The 14,069-nt window shown below is 28.9% G+C and overlaps 1 protein-coding gene across 8 annotated transcripts in view; it reads left to right on the top strand.

Moving 5' to 3' along the window:
• The window catches only part of gw (trinucleotide repeat containing adaptor protein gawky), a 241,126-nt gene that overhangs the window by 157,022 nt on the left and 70,035 nt on the right, over positions 1-14,069 (top strand). For 7 of the 8 annotated variants that reach the window (XM_067287367.1, XM_067287369.1, XM_067287365.1 and 4 more), the window contains one exon: positions 12,546-12,620. The exons of the other annotated variant lie outside the window; for it this stretch is intronic. In XM_067287367.1, the coding sequence (XP_067143468.1) occupies positions 12,546-12,620 (75 nt within the window). The remainder of the gene's footprint in view (positions 1-12,545; positions 12,621-14,069) is intronic. 8 annotated transcript variants of the gene reach the window in all.

Below are 14,069 nucleotides of genomic sequence, written 5' to 3'. Positions count from 1 at the left end.
TATTATTACTATCTCTTAAGAAATTATAAGATGATATTTTGTTAGTTTTGAGAAAACTAGTAATGTTTAATCATCAATTGTTATTCTCAACAAAATAAATAGAATAAATAATCACACTTTGAATGATTATTTCAACAATCTTAACTGATTGTATTCACTAGTTTTACAAGTCAAAATTTCATTGTTAATAAATTGAGACCATCATGAAAACAAAGATTGAGAAGTAACTTATTTGCTGATTAATATAGTTGATTGTTTCTACATTTTTTCGTATCACTTCAAATAGCCTGTTTGGCATTGATTCTACCATTTTTTTCCAGTAAGTCATTATCAATATTATCCCATTGGTATATAATTTCATATTCAAGTTCTTGAACACTTGAAAATTGGTGACTGCTTGCATATAGCTTCTAACTTAAAATCTCCCAAAGGATTTCAATGGGATTTAAATCAGGATTTCTTGATGGCCATGGTAAATCATTCTCTTTGCCTTAAGCCAGTGTTGAGTTATGGCAAGAGACATTGTCTTGTTGGTAGTAACATTTTCTTTCTTGAAAATGTGTTCTAAATGGGAGCAAATGTTTTTCCTATTACAGCTGATATTTTTCAGATTTTAATTTAATGATAACTTTAAGAACAAGTTTAGCATCATAACAGAATGCTTCCCAAACCATGAAAGAGCCTCCGCCCATTTGTCTACTAAAAATTTCCATGGGTGCCTTGTACAAATTACACCAATATGCATTATCATCAGCTGGGCCATCAAGATTGAACTTTTTTCATCTGAAAAAACATTCCACTCTTTGCTTCAGAATATGAAGTTTTTAGACCATTCTAATCTATCTTGTTACTTACTTTTAGTTTTATGTAACTTGCATTCTTGTTTTTCCTTAATGTGTACCAAACACGTGAAAATTTTGTTCCAATTTCATGTAAAATCTCTCTTGTGGACATGTTCTCGAGTTTCCAGACCCCCCAAAAAAACCTGTAATTTCATGTAGTGTTTTTAACTAAATCTCTTGTTTTGTCCATCATAATCTTTTTTTGCAAAACACATTGAATTACTGTTCTGGACTTATTAATGAGACCAACTATGGCCCTTAATAATAAATTTTCAGATTTTTTTTCTTCTCCCAATTCACTTCCTCTTGACATGGTGTTTAATCACAACCATTCAAAAATAAACTTAAGAAAGCTGCTTAAAAACCTATTAGAATTAGTCATGTGACATCAAAGAAAACAGACAATTATGTGGGTGATAGAAATTTTTCTTAAAGGAAGGGATTAGACCATTTTCTCATGGTGGTCTCATAATTAACGGTGAAAATTTAACTTTGTGAATCTAATAACTGAAATATGTTAACATTGTTGAACTAATTGTTCAAAATGTGATTATTTATTGAATTTATTTTGTTGAGAATAATAATTGATCATTAAACATTGTTAGTTTTGAGAAAACTAAAAAAAAAGTAGTACAGTAAGACCCTGCTTAATGCTGATTCAATATAACACGGTCTGCTTATTGCCTAAAAAACGCTCAAAAATTTATGCTGATTCAAATTCACACGGTATTTCATTGATTCATGCATAATATGATTATTCCCAAACATGAACCAATCAGCAAAAGGTGGTAATTTGTCATAGCACAGTACTTCCCTTAAATCTGTTTGTTTTGTGCAATTTTGGAAAAAATATAACATGGATGCCATAGGAAATATTGACTTAGCTTGGCAAGAATTAACTGATAAATGCATGAACGAAATGTGGAAGAAGTTATGGCTGGAGGTATTCAAGAATTCTCATTGATAAGAGCCTGTCGCTGTATTTTTAGGTTGACAAAATTGTCAACTTAATCGATACAGGAGATGTAAATGAGCAGGATATTGGGGAGTTACCGCAGGTTTCTGATAAGAGCCTTACCAACAATGACTTCAAAAACTGGCAGAACAAGGAATTCATGTAGAACTGGAAAATAGAGATTCTGAAGACAACGAACCCAAAAAATTTCTCTACAGTTTTCCTTAGTAAAAGATTGGCAACGATAAATGAAGTCATTGATCAAATTGTAGCTAATGATCCAGATTTTGATAGGCGTGCCAAAGCAAAACAAAGCATTTCGGATGCAATCTTCTGCTACCAACATTTGCTTAAGGAAAGAAAAAGAAAGCAACCAATGAAATTACATGACTTCATCGCAAGAAACACGAATTTCAGAAGAGCCAGGACATTCATCACAAAAAATTAACTTTACATCTCTGTGCATATGTTTGTGTTATTTAACATATATTATTATGCAAAAATTTATATAAAAATAACTTAAAATTATAGTAAAATAAATTTGCTTATTTTTTGGTTGTGTGTTCCCCTATCCTTATTTACTCTGTTAAAATGGTCTCGTTTAACGCTGTTTTGCTTAGCACTTTGTCGTCTAGGAATGCATCCCCCAAGTTAAGCAGAGTCTTACTGTAGTCTTATAATTTCGTAAGATTATGCACTTCCACTCACTTTCTAGATAAAAGGTTTAAGTTTTATGCCTAATTCATGGAGAATTTTGGACAAAGTGAAAATCTGAATGAATATTGCATAATATAATTTTTAGAAATTTTGTTTTTATTTTTCAAATTGAACTGACATTCAAATATGTTGAACTCTATTGTTAGCAAAATGTTTGCCACTAATAGGAATGGTAAATTTTTGAAGTTAGAGTGAGATTCATGCATGAGTTACAAATGTATGACACTTAAATTTCAAAAGAACCTATAATAATTATATATTTTTAAAAATAAATAATGCACAAAGTAAGATAAACAATTTACTGTTATATGTTACATTATTAAACTAATAATGTTCATTTTGCAGTGGCGTGCCGTCATTGGAAGCAGTGGAAGTGCCGCTTCCCTTGTATTTTCTAAAATATAAATTTTCATATTTTAACATAGTTTGAATTAATTAAAATTAATATTTTATTATAATTGCATTATGTATCTTATTACAAATTTTATACATGTGAAATAAACGATGAGATTGCTATTGTGTATTTGAATATCAGTGGTGGAATGGAAGCGCTGTATTGTTGAAACTGGGTCAGCTTCCAAGCAGCCAGATTATATGCATTCATGCATGCGCTTTACAAAGCACTAATCTCGCACGGTTTAGCTGGTGGAAGCTACACACGTATAATGCTTCCAATGATTCTATCCCGGACCGGTTCCGGGCTGTTAGCTGCCTGCCTGCTAGATATTTGGCCACCCTTGCTTGATTATGTGAATCGTGAGTAGATTTATAACTTAACCCAGTGGTTTCCAACCTGTGGGGCACGCCCCCTAGGGGGCGCGAAGCTGTTGCAAGGGGGGCATGCTGCTCAACCATCGCATTAAATTTTTATAATGTTGTATTAATTATATATTCTTTTTTTTGTATTTTTGTAAGATTTGTTTTTATTACATTTAAAATTATTATTTCTTATAATAAATAATTATTTTTTTTATATATATTTTTACATAATATTGTATATTATTTTGTAGCCCATTAAATAAATTATAATATCAGTTGAGTATTTATGAAATTAGATTGTTAGAAAAATTAGGGGGGCGCAACAATTTTTTTTTGTTTAAAGGGGGCGCAGGTACAAAAAGGTTGGAAACCACTGACTTAACCTAACCGATAAGAATTTACTGGTATGATATTTTTATGATACTTCTGTATAGTTGACAGGAGTTTTAAAAAATCCATTAAAATATTTGATATTTTTATTCTGCTCTCCCATCTTATATTACTTACGGATTTCAATGTTAAACCAGTGATATTACAATTTTGTAAATTTCATCTATAAGGAAATGTAGAAAAAACATGTACAATGTTAAAAAAATTAACTGTTACTTTGGTAACATCATTTACAACTAAATTTAATGAATGAGAGAGATGCATGAGGTTCAGAAAAAGCTTTAGAATTTATTTTCTTTAAATTTACGATTTATGTATCCGTTGTCATAAAAATTTGTCTTTCCACTTTTTTCCCAAGACTACAAATATTCAAGTACAAAGTAACTGGTTTCAACTTATTTCTACTTAAGAAGTAGTTAAATAATTAAGAGATTAGGGAAATAGGGATACACAACCCTGCTGAAAGAGCCGGAATTTTACATAAACAAAAGCTTAACCGAACCAATCTCTAGCCAAGTACAGTGGGGACTGATTTTTTCGTAATATTAGATAATAAAGACACAATTTTTTCCAGTTCAATGGGAGTGACTGGAAAGTTGTAAATTTTGGAAATTTCTGTGGACACCTGGTCCTAAAACAAATTAGTTAGAAAATAAATGATGGACAATCTATTAAGTTTAACATATTTAGATTTTTATAGCTATGATGAGAAATGTTTAAAATGTACAACAACTCTGTCGCATCCTTTGAGGTATACTAGTAATGAGGCATTTGACATTGACTGGTATTGGCACCCTCGGGATTTGGCAGCCCACGCGCATGCACCTATGAGGAACGTCTGATTCCATCCATTAGTCCTTCATAGGGAGTTATTTGACTAAGTGGATTATTTTAAGATTTAAAAGTAAAGAATATTTTATGTTATTTTTATGTACATTTCTTTACGAAGCTACATTTAATTATAATTTTCTTTAAAAGTATATTACAACAATTGAAGAATATTTTGTACCAGGTATGTACTGTACAGTACAGTTTTTATTATTTTATTTATAATTTTAGCCTTTATATTGTGGCTAGTGGAAATATTCAGAATGTAATTGTGATATTAAAAATACATTTAGAGAAGTCTATGGTTTTTACTGGCGTATCAAACAAACGATACAAATGGACCCTAGACCAGTGTTCCGCAACCTTTTTCTACTTGCAGCACACCAAAATGTTGTTCCCCCTCAAAAACATGATATGATACTATTCATAGAATTGTGTAATGCCACTAATGTATTATTATTATTAAACAGACATCAACATCTGTGAGCAAATTTATTTTATATTTAATTTCTTAGAATACCTAAAAATGTGTGGCTTGTAATAAAGAATAAACAAACATCATCTTATTTCATCAGTGCTGCGGCAGAGAATGAAATACAAGCATAAGAAACGAAACAACAACTATGATAAAAACATAAATAAAACTTGACAATTAATAGAATATGTAAAAGTTTACATCACCCCTTTCACCTTGTGACGGCACACCGGTTGCGGAACACTGCCCTAGACCATACTGACGCACAATTAACTGATTGCCCCTGGAAGTCAGTTTCTTACAGTAACACAGCTTCCCTATCATCAAATGTCATGGCATGCCACTGTCATTTTGGTTTAAGTGATTATATCTTTTACTGTTCTCATATTTCAAAATGGCAGTGAAAACTGAATTTACTGAATTGAATGTTTAGTGATAAACAAATTTTCTAAACTTAGTTTTGATTTGCAGTTAAATATGTGTGAACTAACTCTAAAATTAATGTTATAACATAGGGGGGAAATTGTTTTTTGTTATACAGAATGCTGCTTTAATTTAAACATTATCAAAGTTGTTTTACATGCAAAATGGCTATACAAGTAAGACGTATATGCCACATCTGGAAAATAAATAAGTAAAACTATATTTATGTATTTAGAATTAAAAAATATAATCTTAAGAGAGATTTAGAATACTGAATATTAAAGTTAATAGATGCTTGATTTCTTTTTTAACTATATTTATTAGATACTTTATTTTATAAAGTTTTAATTATAGTTTTTGGAATATATATATATATATATATTTATTTATTTATTTGTTTTTTCTTTTTAATTATTACTGATTTTGTAAAGATGAAATTCATGTAATAAACTTCTGTTTTTAAACTCAAAATTTAAAAAAAAAAGTTTAAAATAGAATTCTGTTAAAAGTCTAGTTTTAATAAGATTAAAGACACAACAAATCTATATACATACTATTAAAGTTTTCATTTAGAGAATTGCTGGACAATGCTTTGTGGCCTGAAGGCCAGCCATGTGTAACTTAAACAACTTTTTATATGGTCTTTGTTATTTACATAAAATGAATTTGCTATTAAGAAGAATTATAAAATTGTTTTTTGAAATATATTATATTATTAAGCATTCTGAATCTGCAGTCATTATTGTGAACATATAAGAAAAAATTAGGTTTAAAAGCAGTATTAAAAATTTTTACAATAAAATAATCATGCAATTTGTTGTTTATATATAATGTAAATAGTGTGTAGAAAGATGGTATACATGATTATTTAAATATTTTGGAATTATTAATATCTATAATTTATTAAGTTGTTATATTGTTTTTAGAAATGCATTATTTTAGCTATAAAATTTCTTTTCATTATTGTAGAAACTGTAAAACTGCATTCGTGATTGTTACTTCAATCTAAATTTATATGATTTCTCTTGTTTCCCTAGTATTTTGAAGTCTAATCTTATAGAAATATTTTTTATAATTTAAAGTTAAATAGTTTTGATTTTACAATGATATTTATTTTAATTTTTAAAAAATGTTTTGATTTTAATAAATGAATGAATATATACACATACATTCACACTAACTTTGCATTTTTAGTATAAAAATACTTTTCATGCATATTCAGTAAAACTCAATTATCTGGATTGCCCATGGAATTTTCAGATAATCAGTGTTAAAATTAAGAAGGCATATATGTATATGCATGAAAAGTAATTCATTTTCTAAATGAATTACTTTTCATGAAAATAAACTATATTAATTTGTAGGTTACCACATTTAATATTTTTTTTACGTAATTATGTACATATTACATAATAGGGCATTAAAATAGGGGAAAAAATGACTTATTTTAAGCAAAAATTCAAATATCTGGATACTCTACATGCCCAGACAGCCTGAGGTCCAATTTATTTGGATTATTGGGAGTTTTGCTGTACGGGATGTTTTCCTCAAATCTCTGTAATTTTAAAGTGTTCTGTAAAATTCATTAGTTAGGTATGTGAATAAAATTTGCCAGAGAATGTCGATCAGTACTCTAAATTGCATGTTAAAATACTTGAAAGGGCTACTGCCGCTACATGGTAGCACTCTGGACCTCTGTTGCCATACAGTCTAGATTACTGGATTGATCCAGACACATTTCTTGGCTTTCTGATCATTCTGCCTTACTCCTCTTGAACTTCTTTCTTTGTGGACTACAGAAGTATCATACATTAGAACCTTACATGTAAGAATCACATATGCCGTTAACATTGTGACTCCTGATAAGCTAACTCAGACATCAGTCAAAATCAAGTAGAGTGGATATTGTAAGTGCCATATTGGGAGTACATGTGGAATTGTATTGATTTAATGTACTAAATATTTTTTTCAGATGCATTTTCTATTACAATTGTCTACAATACTGTGCTCAAGTTTCTTTTCCCAAAATTAATTCACAAAACTGGGGAAGTTTAAGGATAGCACACTATAGTTTATAATTACTCTATTTTCATTAATGGATGTTAATGGCTAAGGTCTGATTTTCATTATATAGAATAAGAGAAGTATTGATGGAAAATTAAGTTTTTGTTGTTACTTTAACGATAACAACTTAATTTTTCAAGCCAAATGGTATCATGGAATGTCATTCCACTATACCTATATAAATAATCCATAAGCCAAGTTTTAAGGAGCCGTCCATGAATTATGTAAGGGCCCCACCCACCCCTGTGTAAGAAACCATAATATTTTCTTTGATCCCCTCCCCTTCCCTATCTTATGTAATATTTAGGCATGATTTTATAGAAAGATTTTAACAAAAAAATTTTTTTTTGTGAAACCCTAAAAACCTTATGGCTGTTCATATGCTACCACATTAAAATATATAATTATTAATTAACTAATTAATAATTATATATTACACTATATGTGTACTATTATTTATAAGACTATGTGAACAAATTTAAAAATATAAAAATTTAATGAATTTGAATAAACAATTTATTTTAAGAACTTTATTTTTTAATTATTAACAATCTTTTTATTATTATCATCATTAATCAACGTCGTCATAATCATTTTTATATTAATTTCAATTTTCACAAAAGGATGCAAAATACTTTGACAGATCGACCTGCTAGTACACATGTAAACAGAAATGTCATACAAAATAAAACAAGAGAGAATAGAGAGAAACCCCATTCCATTACCATATTGATTACATCTTGGCTAAGGTCAAGAAAATAAACTACATGCTGCTAAAATGTGCTAGGTGCATCTGGGGACTAAATCATAAAGCTTGTAAAACTCTATATAATGGGGCAATACAACCAATGCTACTTTACACAGCCTCTAGCTGGGATCTTGTAACTAGTAAAAATTCAGTAGCAAGTAAATTACTCTTTTTTTCAAAGACAGTTTGCCATCAGAATTTCAAACTGCTGCAGAACAGTTCCTGCTAATGCCTCTCTGATACTAGCAGAGCTCCTTCCTTTGCCACTATGTATTGTAGAAAAGGTTCTGAACTACATCAGAACTACAAACATCAAGGCTCAACAACGGTTTCTATTCCTATCTATTGCTGTTCATATGCTACCATATTGCAATTACCCTACTGTCTCTGATCATCACCCTGTAAACAAGGTTATCGCCAGGGTACATTTGGTGTCATCTGTTTCCTCCATGGATAACCATGCAGACATTAATATCTATACAGATGGGTCCAAAAGCCCCTTCATGTCAGCTCAAGTATCTGTATCTTCCTCCAAACTTCCCAAAATATGTTAGTAGGTATAGATACCAAGCTGTTCAGAGGGCCCACTTCACTACCAAACAAAACATTGTCTGTTAACATTTATAGTGATTCTCAGTCTGTCCTGAAAGCTCTATTAAATTCCAATTGCAATAGCAATAAAATCACATATATCCAGCACCATATTAAAAATCTTATAAATAAGATAACTTTTATATTTGTTCCTGGACATACTGGCATACTAGGAAATGAAAAAGTCGACTTTGAGGCTAAGTCAGCTGAAAATGACACTGACTTGGACTACACTCACATCCCTATCTCACATAGCAGCCTTAAAAATTATATTTATGACAATGCTATGCAAAAGTGGAATCAACAATGGTTGAGCAGTAAAACTGGTAGAATTACAAGATTTTATTTTCCTAGTGTTGAATGCAGATTCTCATTGCCATTTAAAGATTTAATGTTTGCTACTGCTCAACTTCTTACTGAGCATGGTAAATTTAGAAGCTACCTGGTGATGTATAACCGGGCAGGAACTGCCTCTTGCTATTGCTCTACAGAAAACCTAGACACCGTTGACTATATGATCTATCAAGATGTCCACTCATTATGCTTGTTCAGAAGCCACTGTTTGATGCTTTTTACAGTTATGTTCAAAATGTATGGAAGAAAAGACTAATTTCTAATTTTTAGTTTTACATCTTAGTTTTTACTAAAAGCCGAATACTAATTTTATGTTTACTTTGTATCGTGTATTTTGGTTTACGTATTCTTAGTGTTATACACCCATAGGAGTGGTTTACTTATTCTAATAAAAAAAAAGAGAGAGAAACCACCACACGACTTTTCTCCCATGATAAAAAATGTGTATAGCGTGAGTCTGCTAGTGTTATTATTCTATCATGTCACACGAGATGACATTATTACAACGAGCATTCTTAATAGAAACCGCCAAATTCAAAACTCTACCACTTAGAGATTTAAGAATATTACATAAGACAAAATCTATTACGCTCCCTACCCGAGTAAGAAATTGTAAGAAATCCTTGACCCCCACCCACCCCAAAATACCTTACGTAATTTATGGACGGCCCTTAAGTAGTGCCAAATGATATGTCATATTATCTAGCTATAGGTGGCAGCCTAACTAGTCAAATTACTTCACATCTAATTATTAAATTCACTTATTATAACCAGATAATACAGCAGATCATTTGACATTCCATTATATTTTTTGTTTTCATTAGCTGAAAGTTTGTATTGTACATCTTTCTATTCTAGTGTGTAATTTGTTTATTTAATGAACAGATCAGATGGTTAAAGTATGACATTACTATTTACAAAAATGGTGTGTTTACACAAAATATGTATTAGAGTGTAAATGGAAAGATTCTAGCTGTGTAGGGTCTCCATAATTTATTCACCTGATGATGAAACTCAATAGAGGAAAAATGTAACAGATGTCTAAAAGCAGTTGTATGTATTGTTTGTTAACTTGAAAAAAAATTTTTTTACAAGACTGACTGTGATAGTGTAATAGTCAACTTTTATGTGTACTCTTTTCATTGCTTTTAGAATATCAAATTATAATTAATTTCTCTGTTAACATTTTTGTAACATCATCTTTGTTACTTTGTTCATAGCCTTGGACAGTCCTGTCTTATAGTTTTTTCATATTAGTTATCTTTATTGTGTACATAGTTTGAGATTCCATAAAGAAGACTTTCTTTATGGAATCTCATAAAAAGAAATCAAGGGGATTATGGGAATTAGTGGAATGGTAATTAATCCATCTCATCCAATCCAATGAATCAAGAATTTCTCACCAAGAAATTGCCAAGTATGGAAAAAACTGAATTAACAAAAACTGCTTTTCAATATCTGCTAGTATTTTCTCTATTATTTTATCAGGTGAATAAATTATGGACATCATGTACTTGTAACAATTAATGTGTAGACAGGGTGGAAAAATTGAACTGATCACACAGCTGTGTGGTGACACTGGTAGTCTGCAAATGTGATAGTGATGATAAAGGTAAACAATTGAAAGAGCTTGGTGTTATTTTAGACATGGTGTGTAATATTCCTTTGAAAACCAGATTTTTTTTTTAATTGTGAAAACATCATATAGAATTACTCCACAAATGGTCTACAACATTTAAGAACTGTTCAAAACTATTTCTGTGTACAATTATGAACTTAATACATAATTTTGAAGAAACGGGTTTTGTCCTTGATGCCTACAAGGAAAATGTCAGTCACTGCAAGGACAGGACTTTGGGATCTATCACAAGGCCCCAGAGTCAATTGATGACCTCAAAACAGCCATTGTTAATGCTTTAATAGATTCCATAGTGATATTTTGCCAGAGGTCATTGATAACTATTCCATGCATTTTCATAATGTCATTGCATCTGGAGGCAGTCACTTTGAAAACCTTAGCAATTGCTTGCCTTTTATTTCAAGTACACATTTGAGAAAGTACCTTTGTATCTGTTGCCATTTTCTTTAGATTTTTTCTGTGTCTAAACATTGTCACCTGACATATTGATATTGAGAAAAGAAGTTTGTAAAATATAAAGATTCTAAAGTATTATTGTGAAAACTTTTTCATTAATGGAAAAAGAGCAGTTTAGTTGTAAATAAAATTTTGCGTTTCTTATCATTATTACTGCTCATTTAATTAAAACAAATCAAAACAAAAACTGATTTGGTGATTTTTGCAAAATTATCAGTTGAGATTTACTCAAAATGTAGTTAAATGCATGATCCAATATATAAAGTAAAAGCTGTCTTTTGGCATTAAATAACTTAACTGTGAATTTATTTTATTTCATAATTAATTTAATGTATTTAGTGAATTAGTTTAGTTAAATTTAGTGAATTATTTTGACATTGAAGGGTGCATTTTTATCTACTTGAAGTGCATGAATGTTTTAGGAATTATGGTTTTGAACAGTCAATTCTTAAAGTGTTACTTATTGATTAAAAGATGTAGTCAATTTATTCTTGATAAATCTTGACTTTTTCTGATTTTGCCAGTTTGTAATGTTTGTATTATACAATGAAGATCAGATACAGCCTAACTTATAATTCTAAAAATAATTAGTATAATTAATGTGGAATAATATATTATTTTTAATATTACTTAACTTGTATTAACTATATTTGGTAGTTTCTATTGCTGGGCATCAATATATAAAAGAATGAAACAATTTAAAATTTTACAACAAAATATATAATTTTCCTGTCTGATTTTAATTTAGTTGAAATGACCAAAGTTTTAACAATTATTTTTTCCTTTGCTTGATTAAAATTATTAGCTTAGTATTTGTATAATAATACATAGTTAGGGATTTTAGAATCAATGAAAGATGGTTTGTTTTTTTAGATAAATTTTGTTGAAAATTAAAAACAAGCCAGATTTCTTAGGTGTTTTAATATTACTGTATTATACAATTATTTTGAAAAATTCATTTCTTAAATTATTAGAAAATTTATATCCAAATCTGTTAAATACAAACTTTAATTTTGTTTAAATGCATGTTTAAATAACTATTCTGAAATATTTTCCCCCTCTGGAATGAGTATTTAGCTTGTTTTATTTCTGTGTGTATATATATTTATATATTTTTTTATTTGTATTTTGCATGAATTTATATTAATTACTTTTGGCATGGGCAATAATTTGTATTGAAGAAGAAGAGGCGGGACACAGATCTAAAAAAATTTTTAATTATTATAACAATAATTTAATAGTTTCATTAAAATTAAAATTTTTGAAGTGAAATCTAAATATTGTTTATATCACTTTTCTGTTAGGGTGGCAAACCACTTAGTAAAGATCTTATCTGTGCAAGTAAGCAGTTCCGCCTCCTCACGGAAATGGGTTTCAAGGTAATAAAACACACATTAATCTTACATGCTATGATTGCATGGCTTTTCATAGTTTTCTGCTAAAATAATAATTCAGACAAATTAAACTGCATGTATAATACCTAATGTGTGTGAAAAAATACATTATTTTGCAAATTGATATTATTTGGATATTCTATTTTCTATTGTATTTTTAATAGTAATTTAGAAAACAAAATTTTTTTTTTATTTTACTTTGGTAATATTCAATGAGATTTATAAATCAAACAAAAGATGGAGGGGAAAAAGTAATAATGAAGAATGAAATTATGCTGCATCTCATTGAGAAATTCTTGAAGTAAAAAGAAAATATAGTAAAGACTTGAAAATTTTGTGTGTTAAAAGAAAAAAGATATATAAAATAATTATATATATAGTTTCTACATGCAAAAATTTTGAGTTTAATTTATGGAAAAATTTTTAATCATTAATTTGCAAAAATGTTTTTCCAACATAATAAAACTCCATTCAGATGTTAGTTATCAAATATATTCCTTCAATCTATAACTTCACTTTTAATTTCAAATGAAAATTGTGCACTTTGTTTAGGATGTAACTTTTCATTGAATATTTAAAGTGAAATTAAAAGTCTTAAAAATATTTTAAAATTAGAAATGACTAAATTCTACAAGTATATACAAGCACATGCACAATCATATTGCAAATATAGGTAGTATAAACTATTTTGTTTGAAATCAATTCAATAGTTTAAAGTTGTGTTCTGTTTAAGAAGTTTGCTGACTACTATAAAATAATTTTTATTAAAAATGTGATAGGTATTAAACTTGTGGTGTGTTTCCAATTACTAACTTTGTTTAGTATTACATGAATATTATTAGTTAAAATATAGTAATCATCTTATTCATTTGATTTATATCAAAAATAATTTAAATTTAAGAAATTTTTATATATATTAATAATTTTCTCACTAGAATGAAGTTAATTGAATTTCATTTTCCTAATTATTTTTTTTCATAGTAATATGTGTGGTTTAAATTGTCTTTTTCATAATCTTTCAGATGTTTGATGCATTTATGAATCCATCTTTAAATCACCAACATTTGAAATCTGTATATTGTAAGATTCAAATAGCACAAATTGTTCAAGCTAATTTTATATTTACTTGATTTCTATTTTAATGAACCAGTCTTTAAAGTGTAATGAAAGAAATAAAGTAATGAATAGAATGTATAAAGTTAATCGATTTTGAAAAATTTAGCCATCTTTCAAAACATCATATTGCTGTAGTAAAATATATTTGTTGCCTTTGAAGTTTTATAATCAAATTTTTTATTTAGAAGTTATATTTTTGTACAAGGTCTGTCTGGAAAGTTTTTGCAAACATTGCAAATAGAAGTTGTTTGCATTTATCTAGAAGTTAGTCAGTTTTGTTGCCTTTGAAGTAGTCCCCCTCCTGAGTCTATATATTGA

Source organism: Centruroides vittatus, unplaced genomic scaffold (assembly GCF_030686945.1).
Source record: "Centruroides vittatus isolate TY-2023 unplaced genomic scaffold, ASM3068694v2 scaffold_450, whole genome shotgun sequence".
Classification (NCBI taxonomy): Eukaryota; Metazoa; Arthropoda; class Arachnida; order Scorpiones; family Buthidae; genus Centruroides; species Centruroides vittatus.
This window is presented reverse-complemented; position numbering and strand designations above follow the sequence as displayed.